Source organism: Leuresthes tenuis, unplaced genomic scaffold (assembly GCF_036924035.1).
Source record: "Leuresthes tenuis unplaced genomic scaffold, fLeuTen1.0.hap1 SCAF_23, whole genome shotgun sequence".
NCBI classification, from domain to species: domain Eukaryota; kingdom Metazoa; phylum Chordata; class Actinopteri; order Atheriniformes; family Atherinopsidae; genus Leuresthes; species Leuresthes tenuis.
In genome coordinates, this window is record NW_027325377.1 from 19,192,460 (window position 1) to 19,214,290 (window position 21,831).

The following is a 21,831-nucleotide window of genomic DNA, read 5'->3' on the forward strand; positions in this document are numbered from 1 at the left end:
AAAATATACCAATATGCATAAAGAATTCTGGGTCAGAACTGGGCCAACTTCAGAATACATGGTGTGTGCAGTAAGAGAAATCAGTTTGTGATTCTCACCTCATAAAAAACCTGAGAGGGGGAGAATGAGAGCGCTGAGGACTGGAGGTATTTAAGGCTCAGGAGATATCACATGACACTTCTGCTACCTTCATCCAAAGGTACAGCTGTAGTGTTTGGTCGTGAGATGGAGCAGCAGTGAAGTGATTATTCTTGAGGATCAAGTGTTCTGCAGTTGTGTGAAGTCTGTGTATTTTTAGCTTGTTTTCAGAATGTTTCTAAAGCAGAGCTTTTGTAAGATCATCATGAAAGCCAGAGAGATTTTAGATTGGCTTTGTCATCTATTTTCATTGTGTTAGCACTTGCTTGATTTCTAAATGTTTAGAAGCAACATAGCAAGTTCATATCGTTTCCATCTCCTTCATGTACTCTGCAGAGGGAGATAACCTGTCTCCATTTCCCATTTCCTTCTGATAAGCAACCAAAAGTGGAAAAGCACACTAGATAATACAGATAGAGGAAGGGCAGGGGTCTCAGTTCAGCTGTGTTGTTTAGCTGTTCTCTCATTATGATACAATAGAGGGCTGTTTGGAGGAGTGAGGACAAGTCTCATCAGGAAGGGAGATATGGTGATAATTGTAGACACTTTTGAAATAGAAAGCACTGACCATTGTAATTTAAAATGCTGCCGTACTCAGAAAGTAGATTGTAGTCTCCTGTTTCGCCATATAGCCAAAGTCTTTGGTTCTCTAGCACAGCATCTTCTTCGAAACACAGTCACTCAGGCTTGGATCGCATCATTCTTCAAGTAAAATCAGGGGACATTTTAAGCCATTTTTCTACTGTGAAGCTTTTTTAAGCACCGATCAATAGTCTGCTCGCCTCCCTCGCAGAGAGGAACTGAGATCCTTAAATCTATGCAGCTATTCTCATGATGGAGGTTCTGTAAGCCTGCTGAAGATATGGTTTAATTGCTTTTTAAGTAAACCTGTCAGTTTGACCTGCAGAGAACTCGCACAATCTGCATTTGATAATGGGTTTTTGCCAGATAAACCAGTCTCTGTATTATGTATCACCATATCTTTTGTTGGAATGTCATTTTGATATTCATGGATCAGTGGTTATGAGAAAGGTGGTGGTGCTTTCATGATGATCTCTGACAACACTGTAATTTGTTTTTGATACAAGTTGCAGGGAATCTACAGCACCACACAATTTGATTCTGTTTTTTTTTTTCATCGTTAGATCAGACGACCCTCTGTTGAAGGCCTGAATTTTGAGTATTCACTTTCACTGTGAGCTTGTACTGCATCGGATACTATTACTGGTTGCCCCGGCTCTAAAAGACATTCACGATCCAAAGCACTCAATCCTTTTTTTCTCATGTGAATGTGAGCTAAAGTGACGAAGAAGCCCCACTGTTGTAAATTTGCTTCTCTGCTGTGAAGAGCAGACATGTTAGAGGTCGCCACAGAGTATGGCTGTGCCTGCTTATCCATGACATTTCATCTAGAGATAGTGATTCTCACAAGGCTCGCTCATGACTGCGATACGGCATCGATTCAATCCATTACTACTCTAAGTTGGTGTTATCAGTCGAAGTAACTTACCATATCGCATCCTTGTTACAGACGGTAAATATGTTTGTCCAGGAGGTCAAATGAGCCATTCTGGTTGTTTTTTTGTCCTCCCAATGTCCTTGGTTGTTTTTTGTGATTGTTGTGATACGGGACAAAAAAGAAGCCTATCAGATTTTGGTGTCTTCGTCTTATACCTATTAGATATTTTTACATAGAAATGGGATGGATTTAGACGAGTAGTGTAATTACACCCTTAAGCCTGTACAGAATGATTAAGTTGGTGCTCAAAGTTTACTAAAGAGGGTCAGCAGTCTCCGTGCTCTGTTTGAAAGTAACAAAGCTGCAAAAGTCTGGGATGAGACAATTTGTTTCTAGGTGGAATTTGTCACTTTTGGAATGCTTGCTCCCAGGCGTTATGCTAAGCCAGGCTAACCCCTTACCTTAAAGAGTTTCGTGTCAGTTCTTTGTCATGTTTAGTTTCTGTCCATCAGTTTCTGTTTGGAATGAAAATAAAAGCAACAATTTGGTTGCAATCACTTGTAACCCAGTACTCCTCATGTTGTTCCATGACATCATGCCTGCTTGTTCCTCCAGTACATTTCAGAATGAAATGTGGTATTTTTATGATGTTATACAATATTTTTTTATTTAAACTTTTTCTGCTGCATTTAAACAAGGGTCTATGTTTTGGACGCCTGCTGATAGTTTGACAAACTTTGATTACAGTAAAGCTACTGCATGGGAGTGCTTTTGACATATTTTGAGACACTGGATTTCAGTGGTAATTTTTCTTATGGGCCTGATAGAATTTGCATTACAAAGGTATCTTAGAGCTGAATAAAAACATGGCTTTAGCCAAAACCTTTGAACTGCTTCAGTTAAATTTGCCTGTAGTTAAGGGTCAAATGGACAGGGCTGCGTTTTTTTGGGATAACTTCACTGGTTTCAATGTTAAAGTTGCGTTAAGGCAAATGGTTTCGTTGTACTCGTCTTGTTTAACAGATCACAGCTCAGTATTTGAAAAGATCTCAGATAATTAGCACAGGTCCTTGAAAAGAAGACTGATTTGGTTTGGGTTGGCCCCTGTGGTACCCCTCTTTAGCTACTTCTTCTCTTCAGCTAATGCTGGAATGTGACAACTGGTCACGGCAGAAGAAAGGAGGGCCTATTCTGGATTGGATACAGTCCTGTAAGGTCTGTTAGTGTGGCGGCTTTAATCAGCCATTACAAAAGCTGCATATGAATCTGACCGCTGAAAGCTGTCAACGAAGAAAAATATAGCTTCACTGCACCTGAATGTCCAATGTAAGGATTACAATCCTTCACATTTTCAAAGTAGCTGCATTTTTCGCTGCATTCGGATTACAAACCAATTCTAGTGGAGCATTAAAGTACCGTTTTTTCCCCTAATCAGAGACAGAAAGCTTTTGAGCAGAAACAGAATGCTTCTTTGTTTCTCCAGCTGCTCCCTTGGCAGAAATGCAGCCCTCAGACCATCCACTGGCTCTGTAATTTGTCATCAGCAATTAAACTTGTCCTCATTATTATCTCTGCATGAGATCAAAAGTGAGCAGAAGTGTTCTTAAAGTCTTAGCAGAAGTTTGCTCTCTCTGCTGTACCAGGAAAAAATGGACTCCTCTTATCCATTTTCAATCAGCATCCCATCATAATTCAAAGATTCAGCACTTCCCATTCTTGTTGAAGGGGAACCTCTTTCTTGGCAAAGGAAGGTAATCTCAGCTGGACATTGCCATGGTCTGCCAGGCTCTGAACTCCTGATAATAACATGGTTGTTGAGGCTTTGCGTCCACCTGGTGCTCTGCATGTGCGAGAGTGAATTATAACATATGTGCTTACAAATTAAACAGCTGCACTGAGGTGAAAACTGAGTCGAGTTTTTTTCTGAGCCATCACTCTACATGACCTGTCAACATGTACTCCCTCTAGATTAAAAAGAAAAAAAAGAAAAAAAATCAATGCCAGACGCACATTTGTCCCTGATGTCGGAGGACCAGAGTGTGTAAGGGGAGAGGGGGTCCATAATGATGAGTTTAGATGGTTGCAGGAGCATTTTTTTGTAGGTCACTGAGCCAACACCCACTCTTTGGAACTAGGCCAGTGGAATTGATTGTAGATGCAGAAGGTAAAATTAATTAAGAGGGTGAGAAGAGAGATAAAGGAAATAGTGCCATGTGATTAAAGAAGATACTATTGTGATGGAATAGTTTGAACAAAGATAGTTTGCATGGAGAAATTGTCACTCCTTACACTTTTGCCCTCATTTAGATAGGACAGAATGTTTTATGGCTGACAGGAAATCTTAGTTTACAGCCATATTGCAGTGTATTATTATGTGTGTAATGTACACTGAGGATTTACTAAGACTACATTATGAATGTACTGTATAATTGAAGAAGACAGATGCTAAAAATCAGCCTTATCTCTTCATAAATTTTACGTCCAGTAAACTGAAAAGCATCCCTTGCTGGGAATTACTATAGTCTTGTAGTTTGTATTAAGTATACATTTAGAATTGAAACATGTAATTGTCTTGTAATTGGTTGCCATGTTGTATATGTGTTGCATGTTTTGTTAGGAAATGGAAAAATGAAAAGCAGCAACTCAAGAACCGAAGGAAAGGGTGTATACATTCCTGCATGAATTCCAGCAGAAGCAACAAGGGGTTATCAGCATATGTCTGGCATTTTAAATTCTATCCCCAGCTTGTAGACAGCCATGATTTATTTATTGTTTCTCTGTCCGTTTTTAATCAAGCGTCACATTTATCACCGCATGTGCAGGCGACTCGTGGAGGCCGCCCTAATTACCCGTCTGCAGTCAGACACTGTAATTAACTGTCAGACCCATACTCGATGGAAAATTGAGAACTGATTGGCTGCTCATTTGTTTTTTAGCACGATGCTGGAGGTTGTTCTTGCTGGATCTCACTGGCCGGAGGGATGGAGGGTTAGAGGGTGTTAAAGTTGGCCTCTCTTCATTGATAGGTGTTGGCTGTGTGCGAAAACCAAGGATTTTGGAAATCCCTAGAGTCTTAGCTCTCAGTGCTCCTGAACATTAGCTCGTTTAAATACACTGTGAATACTGTTGGGTTCCGAACTGTTCTTGAGATATATGGGGTATTTATAGGGTGAGACTTCTCAAAAACCTATAAATTTCGTTATAAGGGCTCCCATCTTGATGCGTTAGGGATAACAACAGTTCTATGTAACAGCCTTTTTCCATAGTTGGCTCCTGGTGGTCTTTGTGGTGTTGATAAAGGTGTGAAACTGTAACTGCTTTTTGAATCAAATCTTTTTTTTACTGGGTATTATGCTCAGCCTGCCATACAAAATTGTCTGAAGTTTCACCCTCTTAAATCTATACCAAGTACCCCCCACTGACTCCCCTGCCCTGAGGGAGCGCAAAGCATTTGCTTTATTAGTAATTGATCTACCAGGCTGAGGATTCATCAAAGCCTTTTATTGACAACATCACTCAGGAAGTGCAGCAGCAGGGCCAGGTCTCCATTTTAGCTGAGGTGGTAGTGGTGCCAAATCGCCTCGAATTTTGCGCGACTAACTAATGGGAAACGATCAATCAGTCAATTAGATGGACACAGAGGCTCTGCAATTAGTCTGGTGAAAAATAGATGAGGGAGTCACACTCTTAATGATTTAGCTCATGATTTTTTAACCATTACAGTGGAACTGCAGTATGTTAAAAGTGTTCTTTATTGCAGAGTTTGTACACTAAGGCTTTAAATTGAATATCAGATTCAGTTGAGTATACAAAACGTAGAAGAGCTCTCTTATCTGACCGCTAAGTGTGAAACTAGGAACAGGAAAAGCTGAACCTACTAAAAAGACTGCGAATTTAGTGAAAACTGACCCAGTAAGCCCATATTTGTCAGTTATCATGGTAACCATGTATGGAGCTGTAGGCGCACATAAGTCTAAACTATGAGCAATAATTTGTCCTGCTGTAGTCTTTTAATGCTGTGGAGCAAGATTTTAAATGTGAGGATGACTTTGAATCAAAGATTTCACAGTCAGAGGTCCATTATTAAACTATATCTCATATGTTTGGTCCATATCTTTTGTCTTCAGCTGCTGTCATCTACATTTTGTCCCATCAGGTTACGTCTGTATGCATTTTTCTTTTTTTTTAACCATAGTGAATCATAGTATCAGAACTCCATTCATAATGGCTTATTTCTCTTTGTCTAAGCAGGGGCTTAACTCAGAGTGAATATACTCAGTAGATTTTGTGAAGTCTGATCAGCTGTTCTGCAAACCAGCCCTTTGGCCTGTTCCTTACCAAAGTGCGATTCGGCTGCTTGAAACTTCTCTCATTAAGCCTTGATGAGAGTTTAATGTTTGATATTCCCCAATGGAACTTAAGAAACAGGCCTAAATAAATAGAAAGTTTCATGTCAGTTTATGTTCAAAGCCTATTTGAGTGCATAGCATACATTCACGCTAGCCCCAGTAAGCCAGCCCCGGCCTATTTGGAGTTAGTTCTTCTGCTAATCAGGAAACAGCTTCATAGGGGACATGAAAGCAGGTCTGTCGCCTTGAAAAAAAAAAGAGAGGCAGCCAGCTTCCTGACGTTTTGCTCAAACTGTTTCTGCTTCTTTGAAGCCGGGAGCCACCGGAAGAAATCTGCTCGCCCTGGCTGTCTGGCTCGGACAGACTGAGGATGTTGGGGAGACTTTATCTTAATCAGCTATAAGCCGACCTGTTGGACCCGATGGTAATGACACCAAAGTACTTGGAAGTGATGAGTAACTACTCAGAAGTGTGTAGTAGTCTTTCATCGAGCTTAAAAACTCTTTTTTTTGCATTTTTGCATCAAGTAACTTAAAAGAACAAGTAGAACTTGATTGCCAGATTTGGAATCTGTGTTTCAAGGAAGTGAACAAATACATTTTAAAAACTTAGAGATCCCCACTTTGTGCATAGTTTTAAAGAAATCATATTCACTGCATGTCCAATCAAAAGCCTATTTTCTAATGGAATACTGATGCATTACAGTCCAGTGAAAGTTTGACTTGTGTCCTGCTCTATTTCCACTGGGACCATTAGCAATTACACTGTTTTTGCATGGTTGGGGTTCACATACAAATCCTGCTTAACTATTTGACTAATTTAGACACAGGGTCAAACATCATGTTGTTTTTGCGAGGAGCTATGCCAAGTTGAAACAACAAATAATCAGTTTAGTTAACTTCTCATAACTGCCGGTGAAAAATATACAAATACAGACAGGAACACAAATGTTTGTTTAAGACCTGAAACATACTGTGCATATAGTCCTTATGCATCTTTGCAGTGCCAGTACTTCTTTTTTGGGGGTCACTCGAGTTCAGTGCTTTAGTATTTATCAGAATGCAGAAGAGACAGTGTGATTCACCGTTTTCTTTGACATGTTTGTGCAAGATTTGTATATACACACCACCAGTAGGTACTTCAGTAACCTTTTTTGCAGTAAACATTTTTTTCTAAGGATAAACACTCAAATCAGCGAGCATTTCTTCAGAGGTTGGCCTGTATCGGTGCATGGACTTGTAGATGTAAAGCTGCGGCTATTTCACATTTGCTCATAAACAAACGAAGCTAAAGTCCTTTAGCTTGTCTGTTCATTCCAAACTCCCAACTGGATTTTCTGCACCCACAGGAAAAAACACAGGAGCTGCCGGGTGGGCTATTTTTAATCAATGAAAAAATGGAACCAGCAAACTGAGCTGAAGAAAGAAAAAATGCATTTAATACACTGGAATACAAAGTAAGCTTAATCCTGTCTCTCATGACTATATATAATACCCAATTATGTATAAAATCTGAAATTTGAAAATCTTGCCAGTTTTTTCTAATTTTGTCAAGTCAACAGTGCCCGGCTCTGTGGGACGTCGTCCAACAGCAGTTTATCACCACTCACACATTTCAAGTGAGGGAGAGAAGGTAATAATTGCATGTGAGCAGGGCATAAAATCTGCCAAGTGAATGTCAAACTTCATCTTACACACCACGAAAAGGAAGAGCCTCTGCAAAGCTGAGCATAAATCTTTCACAACCAGGCCGCTGGCAGCATGACAGAGTTTTGTGAATGCTATCTGGACATTTATTCCTTTTCCCTCTCCTCGCGATTTCGTGCCGTGGTTGCGTGGGACGGAGTGTGGGAAAGTAGCGGTGCCACTTCTGCTTGGGGTATTGTTCTGCCAGCGGTATAGATGACGTGTGATGTTTGAACACACCCTTAACGATCACTTCCTGACCCGTCAGATACACAAACTAAACAGATACAAAGAGTTGATTTTAACGAAAAAAACAAATGTTTGACTTCATGAATGACTTCATTGTTTCTGCAGCACAATCACTTAATGACCCAAAGAAATGTGTTTATGAAGTTAGAAAAAACAATGATGGGAACATTAAATCATAACGCGAGTTCTGGTGTCTCCTTCCCCTGAGCATCTCACTCTTTCATCTTCATCACCATCACGTCGTTACCTGTCATCTTGCTTTGGCTACTAACTGACAGGATCGTAGCAGCTGATTATGAGCCAGTGAATGAATCACTCAGGTCCAGCCAGCAAGCATTATACCTCAGTGTATGAGTGTTTAACCTTGCACTGTGATGAATGGGTAAGTACCTTGGATTTTAAGGACAAACAAAGCCCAGATCACCATCTCCATGTGCTCAGCTGCCTCATGCTGAGGTGAAATTTATACGATTTCCATCCTCAACCAGCTGTGGCTTTAGTTGGGAACAAAGCCCTGTGCAGTGTTTTCCTGCCAACTGCAACTCCACATTGGATTAGGGCACTACATTGCATGGATTACACATACTACACATGTGGTCATACGAGTAGAGGCGTGAGCACACCGACACCCAGATTACTTGTTGACCCCTGGCCTCTATGCATGTTTGGTAAAAAACATGATCACTCTAATCCTGGTAGTATTGGATTAACACAGAGGTGATCTGCACCAGTTCTGCACCGTCCTCACACACACTCAGTTGCCTTGATACACTGGCGTTTATCTCCCAGCATGTGACACTGGATCTAAATGGAGACTAAATCAATAATCAGTAGCAGTCCTCTTCCAATGCAAATCAGTTTGAGAATTCAGGAAAAACTGGGTGTCTGAATCGCTTTCTGCTATTTACTTACAGCGATGTTTGTCTTTTGACACAATTGCGTCATCAGAGGCGTAATAAATTTGAGTTTTTCTGGAGCAGATAAGCAGATATAAACTGCAGGGGACTGAAATTCAGGCTTATGTTTTCAGATGTTTTGCATTAGTTTAATGTTCATCATCTATAGTTTTACTGTCTGCAGAGTACTTCATAAAAGTTTTTATTTTTCCCTCAAGCAGACAAAATTGACAACAGTAAGAGAAACATGATTAGATTTTTTTAAAGGGGTTTCATAAGTGTTAAACTGTGGTGCCCGTTTATCATCTTTCAGTTTTTAGCTCTCCTGACAACGTCTGAGGACATTGACTGTGACATGGGCCTACAACAACAATAGTTGCATCATCTGTTTCATTTATAGATAAAACTAAAAGGATATGTTACAGTTTTCAAATCGGATTCCAAAAGTACACAGCACTACAGACTGTAGTTGCATCAAAACAGCTGGAAACAGCAGGAAATGCATTTCATATGAACAAAATCAAGATAACTGGAAAACTCAGTCTATATTTAAAAGACACCCTAAGTATGACTAAGTTCAGAGGAAACAGGTTCAGCAAATGAATTTTCTACAAAAAGCACATGACTTGGGAATGCACACAGGGCTGTTATGAAAACTCTTCAAGAGTCTTCAATTAGATGTTCAAAAGATTCCAAACGTTCCATTATGCACTGTAGTCTCTGTCAACAGGCATTCTATCACGCTTGTTTGGCTGGCGCTCTTTCTATTACACGGACTTGCTGCGCCCTCTTAATCTGCCATTTGGTTGGAAAGCTCGTGCCACCTTTATCTCACCTCTGTACACAAACTCTTAAAATCAATCACAGAACAGTCGTAAATGGAAGGAAAGCAGAAATTAACTCTTTTACAGTTTTATGGAAACAATTCCTTTGGATTGAAACCCAGCTTTCCATCTTAAATTTAACAGATCAAGGTCAAACAGTGTGACATACATTTCTTTTAATGAAACGATAATGATGCAGTACATTGTAACAGTAAGCTCATCCGGATGTCCTTGAAATTTTTGCCTTTGAAAAATCATCTTACTCTTGAGGACGTCTCTTGATTTTAAAGGAACAGATCATTGTCTATTCATATCTTACTAGTTTGTAAAAGTTGTTATCTCTATATTGATACGCTCCACCCTTTGCTGGGATTTGGATAGAGTTTTCATTAGATACGTGCCTCTTACTTCTACACAAAGCATTCAGCATCAGTGGTTATTACTGAGTGAATCGAACTGTCTGCTGGCGCTTTCTGTCAGTTTAATTAGAACTCAGTTTGCTCATTAAGTAGATGGAGCTTTAATAGATCTTGGCCAGACGGGGGGTATTGTAAAAGGCCTGGCACTGATGCAAACTACCAGTTCAGATATGGTTCATGAGGATGGTCGCACAAAGGAAGAAAGACGCAGGGAGACAGAAAGAGAGATGGATGGAGGACATCCAACATCATATGAAGCCGAAACGAAGATAAAAGAATAAATGGAGGCGGGGAAATGGATGAATGCAAGCCATGATAGAAGTAAATGGATGAGAAGTGAAAGGGAAAATGAACCAAGAGGTGATGATTTCCATGAAATAATGGCCAGGCCAGTGTACATTAACAGTGCGGTTTTAGGATGATTGGCTAATCCAATCCCATTAGTGCCATCAGGGAGCAGGAAGATGCACTCTGCTGCAAAAGGCGGTGATTCACTCAGACTGGTTATGTTAAGGGATGGCAGTTTGTACTGTAGATGTTCATTAAGGTGAAGCTCAGTGATAATTTGCATTACCATGGTCTTGTAAACTTGGAAGAAAATAACTTGAAAATAACTTTGAAGGCTAAATGCATAACACACCGAAGTAAGGAAAAAACACAACAGGCATAATATAGCACTAGTATTTGTACATAAATTCTCATATCTACATCAGCAACAGTCAAAAACCTGTGTGAAAAGTTATTTTTAAGTGTTTTACGAACTTAGCTTATTCAATTTTTACTTAATCTGGAATGTGATGGTAGGATTTAATCAGCTTTGATTACCATGTCAGCCAAGTGATTGCAAAGGTGCTACCTGATTGATTCATAGAAATACTCATCACCCAGCAGCCACAAAAAAACAATATGCCAAACTTTTTTTGGCATAACAACTGCATTTAGATGTTTAGTGAGAAGTTTTTGGTGAAAAAGTTTTAATGATGCAACTTATTGCAGCTGCTGCAGATGAGCTAATTAACTCCACTCGTTAGTGTGTAGTTGAACTCAATCCAAATGCTGAGGAAGGCTTTACTTAAACATCTGATTGTTCTGTTCTGAACACAGAATATAGTGTTTGGCTTTGTGCAGACTACGTTTGGCCTTGCTGCACAAAAAATACTTCAGGGACTTTTTTTTAAGGGGGAGATTGCTGCTTTACAAATTATAGTGGAAAAAAGCACAACAAAACACAATTTTTACATTGAAATCAACTGATACACTTTTGGAAAGTTGAAGCGTATCAGAAGGAGAGGTGTGGTTGAAATCTTCAGAGATTGTGGTGGTTTTTTAGTCTGTTTTTTTCCCTGCAGCTTTGGAAGGTAACACCGGTGAACAATTTCATTAGACAACATCGACAGAAACTCACAGCTAACACTTCAACATTTGGCATGCAGAGACGATCCTTCTTGGCTAGATGTCCATGTGTATACTATGTCCCTGCAGCCCTTGTCTGCGCATGTAGTTTAAGAGCTGTTCCGAGAGGTGAAGAGTCCACCTTGCAGCCATGTCTTGGTGAAACGATTATTATTACCTGTGCAGTATTTCCACTGGAATCTCATTGGCGCAACTACTTTATCTGACAGGGATTTTGGATTGGCTATGACGTTGGTTTAAACTACCTCCTCCTCTCTTTCCATTTTGTTCCTGCTTTGCATCCTGGACGTTTCCTCTTCGACTTATCTGTATTTAGGGTTTTATTCCAGGCATCCAAAAAGGGCCAGTATTACCAGCAAAAATCTTTCCAGCACCATGGCATCCAAACCAGTGTAGAATTTTTTTAGAAAATGTGTCCTTTAACAGAAAAATTAACAACCGAACTGCTCAAAGAGATGTGTCAAAAGAGAAAATATGTCAAAAGCATTTGGTAGCAACAGACATTTGTCTTTTTCTATCTTTTGATTTTTACAATGATAATTTTAATGATTTTGGACGAAACAATTGATTGCTATAAAGTCACAATAATCTGTCAATCATATATACATTTTTTAAATCTATGTAAAATTAAAATGCATGTAATCTCTTAAAAAGGGCCAAGTGTGTCTGGTAGCCACAGTCCACTAACAAGCAAAGAGATGAGAGATGGGATCATTGCTGAAGAGGCAGTGGAGTGCTTCATTTGCATACTGAAAAGACACGCAACCGAATGCTGAAACGCAATTTTCTCTTCACTTAAAGTAGCAGATAGGTGAGGGGAGATCTCACTCCATCACAATGGACATTTGCAAAAATTAAATAAATAAAAGATCCTGTCATTTCTGACATGATGGATGTTCCTCATATTTTTACCTCCACCAAAAAGTGGAAGCAATAAAAAAAAAAAGAAAAGTGAAATTGAAAAGACTGAACCCATCCTGTACTTAGCGAATTGTGAATAAATTGCCCTGTCTGCCTGCCTGCTTGCCTGCCTGCCTGCCCCACATACGGTGGCTGAATACAAAAGACCCCCTTCTGTAAGAGCAGTCACTACGGGAGGCCACTCTATCTGCACCACTGCAGCGACAGACCTCAATGAAGCCATCAGCGCAGGGTGTGTTGTCACACACTCGCACGCGGGCACACACACTCCCAAACACAAAGACGGATGCACTGCCCGAAACCGTTTATTTCTTTTGCCTTTACAGGCACAAGCGCTGTCTTGTTCCAAAAATCTCATGGCCAACCTTTTCATCCTCCAGTGCTGTGCAGAAGCAGGGAGGGAGATGAGTGGTTGGTGCTGATTTGAATATTTAAATTATTTATTGCCACAGAGGACTGAGACCCAACACATGGACAGGGACACATGGGAATTGGGAGGGGCTGAATCAAGCTGTGTTTGGCTTTGATAGTGTACTAAATTGATGCCTGCAGGGACAAGACACAGTTTCAGTTTTGGCATTATATACCTGTTTTAACTGGTTTTAATGCCAGACTGTTATGCTCTTTTAGGACAATGCACTCAAAGTACATCCAGCATTTATGAAACCTTCAGTGTTGATTATTGTTCTTGCATCCTGAGTCCTCCTGCTCTCACATTATACTCCGCTTTGTGAACCATTTTTATGAATAATGGCTCACTGTGGAATTACAGTGAGCTGAGGGAGAGTGTAAGTAAACTGAGTGATGTAATGCTGTGGGTGCTTAGAAATATCAGCAAAGGAAGGGTTCCACTTCGGCTTGCTGTAGCCTGAGAAACACACGCTTGCTTTTTCCCCCGCAGAACAATCCTGGGAAATGGGGCTCACGCGATGACAGGCCTGTAGGCGTGTAGGAAGAAAAAAAAACAAAAAACACTTAGATTAATTCATTTAGCAGTTATTGCTTTGACACAGAAACAGCAGGATAATGTGCAGCTCTCTATCTTTTTATTTTTAGCTTTACTGTCAATCTTTTATTTTGTCTGCACTGGTAGCTCAATCTATCTCTTTTCTTTATGTGCTCAGCTCTGAGTTACAGTCTCCAGACAAAGGAAGTCCCTGGCTGGCCCCCTTTTTGCTGTCCTTCCCACCCTTCTGGTGCACCACCGACAAAGAAATAAATGCTGCCGATGTTAATCAAACCCTGAGAAAGTTTGATTGGTCAGTGTGATCAAATCCTGGAAACACGAAGCTGACGCCTTTCGTGCTTGCCTCACACATATTTCATGTAGCAGCATGCAAGGAAATTGTGAGGCCTCATTTAAACAGAAAATCTGTGCGTGGTTGTGTCGTCCTCAGAGGATAAGACGGCTGCTCTGACTGCTCATTGTCTTTCCTTCAGCTGCTTTTAATTAGCTCGCCATCACATCGTTTCAACCATCTTTTGAAATAATTCTATAGCCGTGTTTTGTTGTAGTTTGTTTATTTTCATCCAGTAGGTGTCATAAACCTTGCTTTTTGGCCTTTTTGAGCATGACTGTTGGCTTCTTTAAGGGTACTTGTGCTGAGCAGATGTGTCATTCACATGTTGGTTTTTGAAAAGGCTAATTTTCGCTTTGTGTTCTATTTTTAGTCTGGTTTACCACCACAGTGAAAAAGCTGAGCCCTTCAGCACATCTGATACTTTCCAATACCTTTAGCCCACTATTCTTTGTAATGATGAGCAGTTATGAAGAAGATCAGTACTTAAATAAAACAGAATCTTTCTTAATTTCACCAGTAACACCTAACGTTTTGCTTCATCATGGCTGCTCTAAACAACCATTATACCAGCTAGAAACTGACTGAATCTGTCAGTCAACAGTTTCACAGTTAAATCTTAATCCTGCAGTGTTTTTACAAATGTAAGAAACAATTGAAGGGACTGGAATTGATTGACACATCAACTGAAACTCATTTCAGCCTGCTGTTGCTCTCAAGTCTGTGCTTGCTCGTTAACCAGTATCGCCTACAGCTGGGTGGAGTTTTTATGTAGTCCTGAAGCCACAGTCTGTAATCATTAGGCAGCTCAGTGACACCAGCTTTCACTGACATCAAAGTCCCTTAATGTGTATACATATTTTTGTATAAATACTTGTATAAGTGAATTACAAAGCAATGTTCAGTTTCTTTTGTCTGACTGTATTATTGTTAACAGCACCAGTACAGTTTTAAGCTTTAGAAAGAGATCAGTTTAAAAGTTGGACTCCTGATATTATGACTTCTTCCCTTTATCTTTCCCAACCCTCATCTCCAACAGACTGTGTACTTTGAAATACTATCACTCAGTACCTATGGTTGTTCTATCTTGCTCCTATAAATTTCCCTTTCCAATAGGAACTTTCCAAACTCCTCACAGCCATTCAATTTATCACTTTTCATCCCTGTGGTGAGCCTCATTTGTTGCAGTCTGTGTGTATACAAATGTTTTGTAATGAGCGGCTAATTACGAGAAGGTCCTGCAGCCTTGGGGTGTGAAACCACATGTCTGTGCGCAGGTACCTGTGAAGTGCACATGCTGTGACGGTGCACATGTCAGTAATTTATCTTAACGCCCTGAAGCAAGTTCATTATATTTTGGCATCCTTGCTGCAGTTGTCTATTAAATTCCACTTATGAGTAGATTATTAGCTTGATGGAAAATAATTTACTTCAAGTGAAGCTAAACTGTACAGACACATGATATATGTTGATGGCATCTGCAAATCATCTGTTCAGTCACACATTAAAATAGTTGCTCTAGCATTTTTATTTTTTTTTGCTTTCACAAATGAGGGTATGATTTCTTGTACGTGGAGCATGGTATCTTGTAGTGAGGAAAATACAAAATGCTTCCTCAACCTATACACTCAATAAGTATAGAAAATAAGACATTCATTTAGTAGAAACAATTTTTTTCTTTTGCTCTTTCAGTCGAGCCATCAAAACCAACCAGGACCTTCTCCCCGCGACTCCGTGGACCAACATCCTGTATGATGACTTCTGGGGCACCCTGCTCACACACAGCGGCAGCCACAAATCCTTCCGTCCACTCTGCACCCTCTCCTTCCGCCTCAACTACACCCTGCATGGCCTGCGTCCGTGGGGCTACCATCTTCTGAACGTTGTCCTGCACGGCCTGGTCACCGCCCTCGTCACTGCCTTCAGTCGACCACTACTTGGCGGGGGACCCTGGAGCCTTTTGGCAGGCCTTCTTTTTGCCTGTCATCCAGTGCACACTGAAGCGGTCGCCGGTGTGGTGGGGAGGGCTGACGTTGGTGCTGCTTTGTTTTTCTTGCTGTCTCTTCTCTGCTATGTGAGACATTGTGGACTCCGGAGGGACCCACATGCGGCCTTTCAGAGCAGGCAATGTGGTGGCAGCTCAGCCACCAGATGCTGGGGGTGGCTGTTGGGCAGCCTGTGGTGTGCAGCTGCCAGTATGTTATGGAAGGAGCAGGGGGTGACTGTGCTGGCTGTGTCAGCCTTGTACGACCTTTTTGTTTTCCAGAGACTCCGGTTTCGCCAAGCTCTGCTCCTCCTGTTAGGAAAGGTAAATGAATGAATGCATGCTGCTTGTGTGTGTGTGTGTGTGTGTGTGTTTATGTGTTCACTGGCTCTTTTCTTGGCATCTTTACATATACAGTTTCCTCTTCCTTCCCCACAAACCTGAGCCAGTCAGCTGTTAATTGTTGGAGTTGAATCTATGTTGGATTAAGTTCCATTTTTGTGAGTTTTTTTTTAATGTATAGTTTTTCTTTTTACTTTCATTACAAGAAGGAATTAAGAAAGCTATTTGCTTGTGCAGTTTCACAGTTGGTGCATGAAAAAAACCCTTTCTCATTCGATTCAACTAAACAGGAAAGAGATGTTTGTGAAAGGGAAGTTTTCAACTTCCTAGCTGTGCTGCCACTACTTCCATTTTCTGCAGTAAATAGATACACATTCTGGCAAGGAAATCTAAATTAGGATCTGAGCCACAATGTGTGTGTGTGTGTGTGTACGATTGTGGAAACATAACTTGAGTAGGCAAAGCTATTCTGTGGAAGATTTGTATTCTCATTTTAAGGTGACAAAAGGTATCTGCAGACAAACAACAACACATGCCTCTCAAGTTGGCTCCCTCGTAGAGTGAGTTATCCAAGAATACCCAAATGCGGACACACCCACACAAACATACTGTGTCTGCAGGCAAGCTCTTTAGGGCTCCATTTTGCCCTTCCAAACTCAAGTTATTTAAGGAGAACAACCACGAAGCAGTGACTCACCTGATTATGCGGAATTGTATTTGACTGGAAAACCTCCTTAAAAACGCACTCAACATTTGATTTGAGAAATGGTTTCTCTGTCAGCATGATGGGCCATAAATTGCATAACTAGGGTGATAAAAAGTCCCCTTTGGGTTTACTGAGCAAGGACAGTCTGGGTCTGAGCGTACAAGAGCATCTTTTTATAGTAATTTCTTCTTGTGGAAACATCTATAAATACCTCTGTTTGCTGCAGGCTTTGCATAGATGTAACCTTGTGCAGCTGGTCTCAGACATCTTGAAAATGCATTCTGCCTGTAAGCCCGTGAAACTTTACCATACCTGTGAGGCAGCTTCTGCGGTAGTTGTTTGGCAGAGTAATAACCAACAGCTAGTGTTAGCCATGACTGGCTCAGAGACATCAGAAAGGTGAGACAAAAAGAGTTACAATTATGTTACTTATGTCTACAACATACTTATGTCTACTTGGTAGGAGTGACTTAAGTGTGTGCCTTTGTGTGCATGTGTGCTTTCGAAACCATGAGACCTTAACTAATACAACTCCTGCCTTTCAAATTGTACTGAGTCACAGCATAGTGTGTTATATAGTTGAGATTTCTGACCTAGCGTAAAAAATCCATGTTACTGGGAAAAAAAACAGATGTTAAAAAGTCTGAAATAGCTTGGGTGAGCAATTCCCTCGACTTGCATTCTTTTTTTCATTCATTAATTTTTTTCGCTGCTGTATGAAAAGGGAAACTTAATACAAAGCCATAGAGATTAAACCAACCTGATAGACATCATGACCTACTTGTTCTAATCCGTTATATTTTGGTCTTACACATTTCAGCACACTCATTCCAACACATTATGAAAACTCATTAGTGACGTGTGGAATCTGTAACATTATCAGGAGCCTCCATCTCTCGGCATGCACAATAGCCCTCAGGCAGTATCCTTGTGCTAGCTAGCCTGTCAGGTGTTAATGCCCACATCCTCCAGCACCTCCCGCCATTGCTGCCAGCACATCTGGCACATTTATCACTCAGGCAGTGCCCTCCTCTGCTGCCCCACTCCTGGTTATCTTGGCAGGGAGCTCATTACATGCTGGGGCCAGTCATGGGGCCAATCGTCTCCTCGATTATGAGCCAGATGTCTCGGGACGCATGGGAGAACAAAAGGGACAGGGACATCGAGAGAGATATTGAGCAGAGGAGAGGGAAACTATGCTCTCACTTCCTTTCCTCTATCTTCTCTTAGTCTATCAGCCTTCATGCCCAGAGGACGTTTTGGGAATCAAGGATTTAGATTCACCTGTTTTGTATGCCATCACTGAGATGTAATATGTTGCTTCAGATGACAGTTTCTTCTCAAAATTACATCACCTGACTGCTGCCTTCGTGCAACCACAAATAAGAAATGTAAATCTGCTGCAGTGTTTAGAGAGGACAGATGTTTTCCCACTAGTTCTCCATTTTTCTCATTCTATTAGCTCCCTAATCACACTGAGATGAGATTTCAAATGAGACAAGTTAAGATGGTGGGGGAGTTGGAAAGTGATAGATGGAAACATAGGAAGGTGGGATGTTTGCACAGCGGCCTGTTGAGAAAACAATGGGATAATAAGTGTCCCAGGATAGTAAGAGCATGGTGTCCTTGTTCATTACACTTTTGGTCTGTCAGTGGCATAAACAAGCCTGTTGATTAATGAGGCTCCAGGCATTAGACAGGGCCCAGCAAAACAGTTTTGTTTTGTTGGTATTAGGAAAAAAATTAAGATTTTTCTGCCAAGACTGATCTGTTAAACTTCTGGCATGCATGTGTTTGTTTTAATGTTGAGCTGGAATGTTAAGCAGTTACTACATTGAAGAGCGCAGATGTCAGTCATTATTCCTCCTCGAATGAAGTCCTGCATAAAAAGCTCTAAATCCAAGGTGCTAAGAAAAAAGATCCTACCTCAAAGAATAGACAAATACTTTCTCACCCTCCCAAATACCTTTTAGTCTACACCCTTTGGATCTCACACTGCAACTGTAGTGCTGTGCACCTTGAGCCAAATAAAAGGTGACATATAGTGTTTTAGCTGAGACACATGGACAATGAAGGGATTTGATGGTGTTCTTACCAGTTTGCAGTTTGAATATCATGGACTCCTACTCCTACATTTGTCTCAATGAGCACTGCAGACACACAGATTAAGTTCAGTGTTACTAGCTGACGGCTTGATGAATGTTGGGCCAATTATCCTGCAGCAGAAGCATTCAGCTGTGAAATGATGTTCTTTTTTGCAAGTTCTGCTGCATGCTCTTTATTTAGCTGGCATTACTATGGATGGTGGCGAGCCATCCAAAAATAGCTTTGTATTCATACTCCTGAGAGTGTTTCATGTCTGATTCTAATAATTATCTTGATTGTACAAACGTGTCGTAACACTCTTGCTTGAGGAACGTATGAAAAAGATCTGTATTTTAGCTTTACCCAAAGCTAAAGGTACTTCCATGTAAAACCAGAAAACAGCAAATCCCTTTTTTGTTGGTCAATTGGTCAACTCCAATTTGCATAACATTTCTGAAACTGCTATCTCAGAATGGAGTCTGCACTCATTATGAGAGAACGTTTTTGATTGTGATAACAACGAAATTACCTGTACGAAGAAGGTTAAACTTTATGGTTGTAATGGCAGCTACTACTGAACATCAGGATGTGATATTTCACTTCATCACAGATGCCATTGGTATGCATGTGAGCGCCACTCTCACAGAAGGGGAGTTTACAAACGGCAGCCATTCTGCGATGACACACTCATTGCTTCAAATCGAAACCTTATGAGATGTAGTAAATCAAAGACAACAAAACTAAACCACATCTGTGTCACAGATTAACAATTTGGACTTGAATTTAAAACTCATGTGATGACTCGTAGTGAAATAAAACTCTTGTTTATATAGGTAAAAAGCAGTTACTGGATCTTAATGTTATTTCACATTAGAAAGGTGAATTCCATCTATGTTTTTAATTTCACTGATGTGTGTGCGTATTTAAAAAGTAGAAGAAAATAATCTTTAAAACAAACTCTTCCCTGTGTGGACACAGTCACTTGGGTGTAGTTTTGCTGATGCAATGTTGCGTGCAATAGGCACTTAAATTCTCAAACCAAGGATATGCTGCTTGCATGGGTCGCTGTTGATGTCTAATAAGGAATGCTTGCCTTAAAGCTGACTAGCTTCTCCTACCTTCCCGTGTGCTTATGTGTAAAATTAAGCTGTTGAGTTTTTGACGGTAAAATATGCCATTCTGCAAAAACTAAATATACACCATAATGTATGATGTAGAAAGTGGCCTTTTTACCTTTGGAATGTGACTACTGGTGCGTTTGGACTAAATTTCTGTTGGGGCTGGCTAATGGAGCTGTTGCTATATCATTTTAAAACTCAAAAATAATTGTGATAGTCTGTGGTCTGAGGAAATCGCGCTTACTGTGTTTCAGCTGCATGATATGGCAGCTGAAATTCCGATGTGGCCTGTCAACAAAGATGTTCTCTGATATATGATCTGACAGAACGTAGACTGTTAGCATTTGTATGATTATTATTCTGTCAAATAATCTGTATAGATGAGATGGCACTACGGAGCACATTTACATGATAAAACCTACCTTGTCGACATCTTTGAGCTGATATTTGTTAGCTTGCTTGATGTTACTGCCATAGTGCACAAGTGAATCCTTTTGCATTTTTCAGTCATCATGTCATCAAACAGCTTCAGGTTCTACCTGCTGGGATTGAGTCCATACTGATTTGCATTTTGCATGGCGAAAACCAGGTTATTTATTTTATTTATAAGACATTGTATGTAGTTCAATGACATTTTATGAAATAACACGTATAAGACACTTTTATTCAGTTTATATAAGTGGTTTTTGCAAGAGGCCAGTTGTAAAAAGCTGAATCGAAGTTACTCATAATCAGCTTCAATAATATCAACTTCTTTCAAATAACTGTCTCAATAAAAGTCTTTTGTTGACTAAATGAAGAAAAAGAAAAAAGCTGAAGCTAAGTCCAATGCTTGACAACTTAATAGTATCAAGTTGCCATGTGTTTTACGCCAACCCTCATTATTCAGACAGGACGCTCATCAAACATCGATTTTCTCTGTGTGGACGGCGTGCAAAAGTTCACTCTTTACCCCATCTCATTGCAGGTCTCTGCCAGCAAGAGCATGGCTTTCATGAAGACAACTACGGTGTAATTGGGTTGCTCTATCAAAGTGATCCCTTTCAGTGCTAACTATTCTGCTGCGTGATGACTTGGATGACTTGTGCCAAGTCAGCACAATCCAGAAACACATTAAAGTGTGGGAAAAAGAACTGGATGCATGCCTCACTGTTCTTTTCATCACAACTTTGCGTACTAACACCTCAAATGTGAGTGTTGCAGTATGTGTGGTATAAAAACTATGTTCAAAACATCAAAGGTTTTTGAATGTGTACTGTAAGTTATAATTTAGTTTTCTCTCTTATTTTGAACCTGCATATATCTCTGTGGCAATATTGGTATTCAACGTAAAGTTTTCTAATCGTACATAAGATAACAACGTAATATTTTTTTATTCACACTTCTCAAACAAACAGTCCAAAATGCTTTCAATGATTAGCCCAGTATGTTGGAACAAGTTATGAGCCGTTTAAATTGGACTGGACTTTAACAAGAAAAGTCCAGAAGATTGCTCCCCTGCTGTGTTGTGTCAGTTCACAGCAGCTTTAAACAGTAAACGCATGAAGTCAGCCGGATCCCGCTGTTTCTTCTGACATGTTTTAAACATTCTGCACGCTACAGTGCCAACAGGTGGACCACACACTACTGGGATCAATAAAGTGAAAGCTAATAATGCACGACACAGTTTAAAGATGAAGGCTTGGGAGTTTTACACTGTATGTTTATTTTTGAGAGTGAGAAAGTTGGATGAAAAATAACAGAAGGGTTAACTCAGGAGAGAAAACGGATAGACTGGGAAAGTAAAAAGTAAAGAGGGAAAGACACCACAACCGATGCAGAATTTCCAAAAGAAGTTCCAAAGTGGAGGAGATGGTAAGACATGAACTAGCTTTATAGGTTCAGTGAGTGGGATGATACGTTTGACAGTTGGCTGGGGATTATGCCAGCCTTCTGTCATGGACGA

General features: G+C 40.4%; 1 protein-coding gene across 1 annotated transcript in view; it reads left to right on the top strand.

The window, feature by feature from the left end:
- The window catches only part of tmtc2a (transmembrane O-mannosyltransferase targeting cadherins 2a), a 52,844-nt gene that overhangs the window by 9,126 nt on the left and 21,887 nt on the right, over positions 1 to 21,831 (top strand). Inside the window, exon 2 of the mRNA XM_072377759.1 lies at positions 15,344 to 15,959. Within this exon, the coding sequence (XP_072233860.1) occupies positions 15,344 to 15,959 (616 nt within the window). The remainder of the gene's footprint in view (positions 1 to 15,343; positions 15,960 to 21,831) is intronic.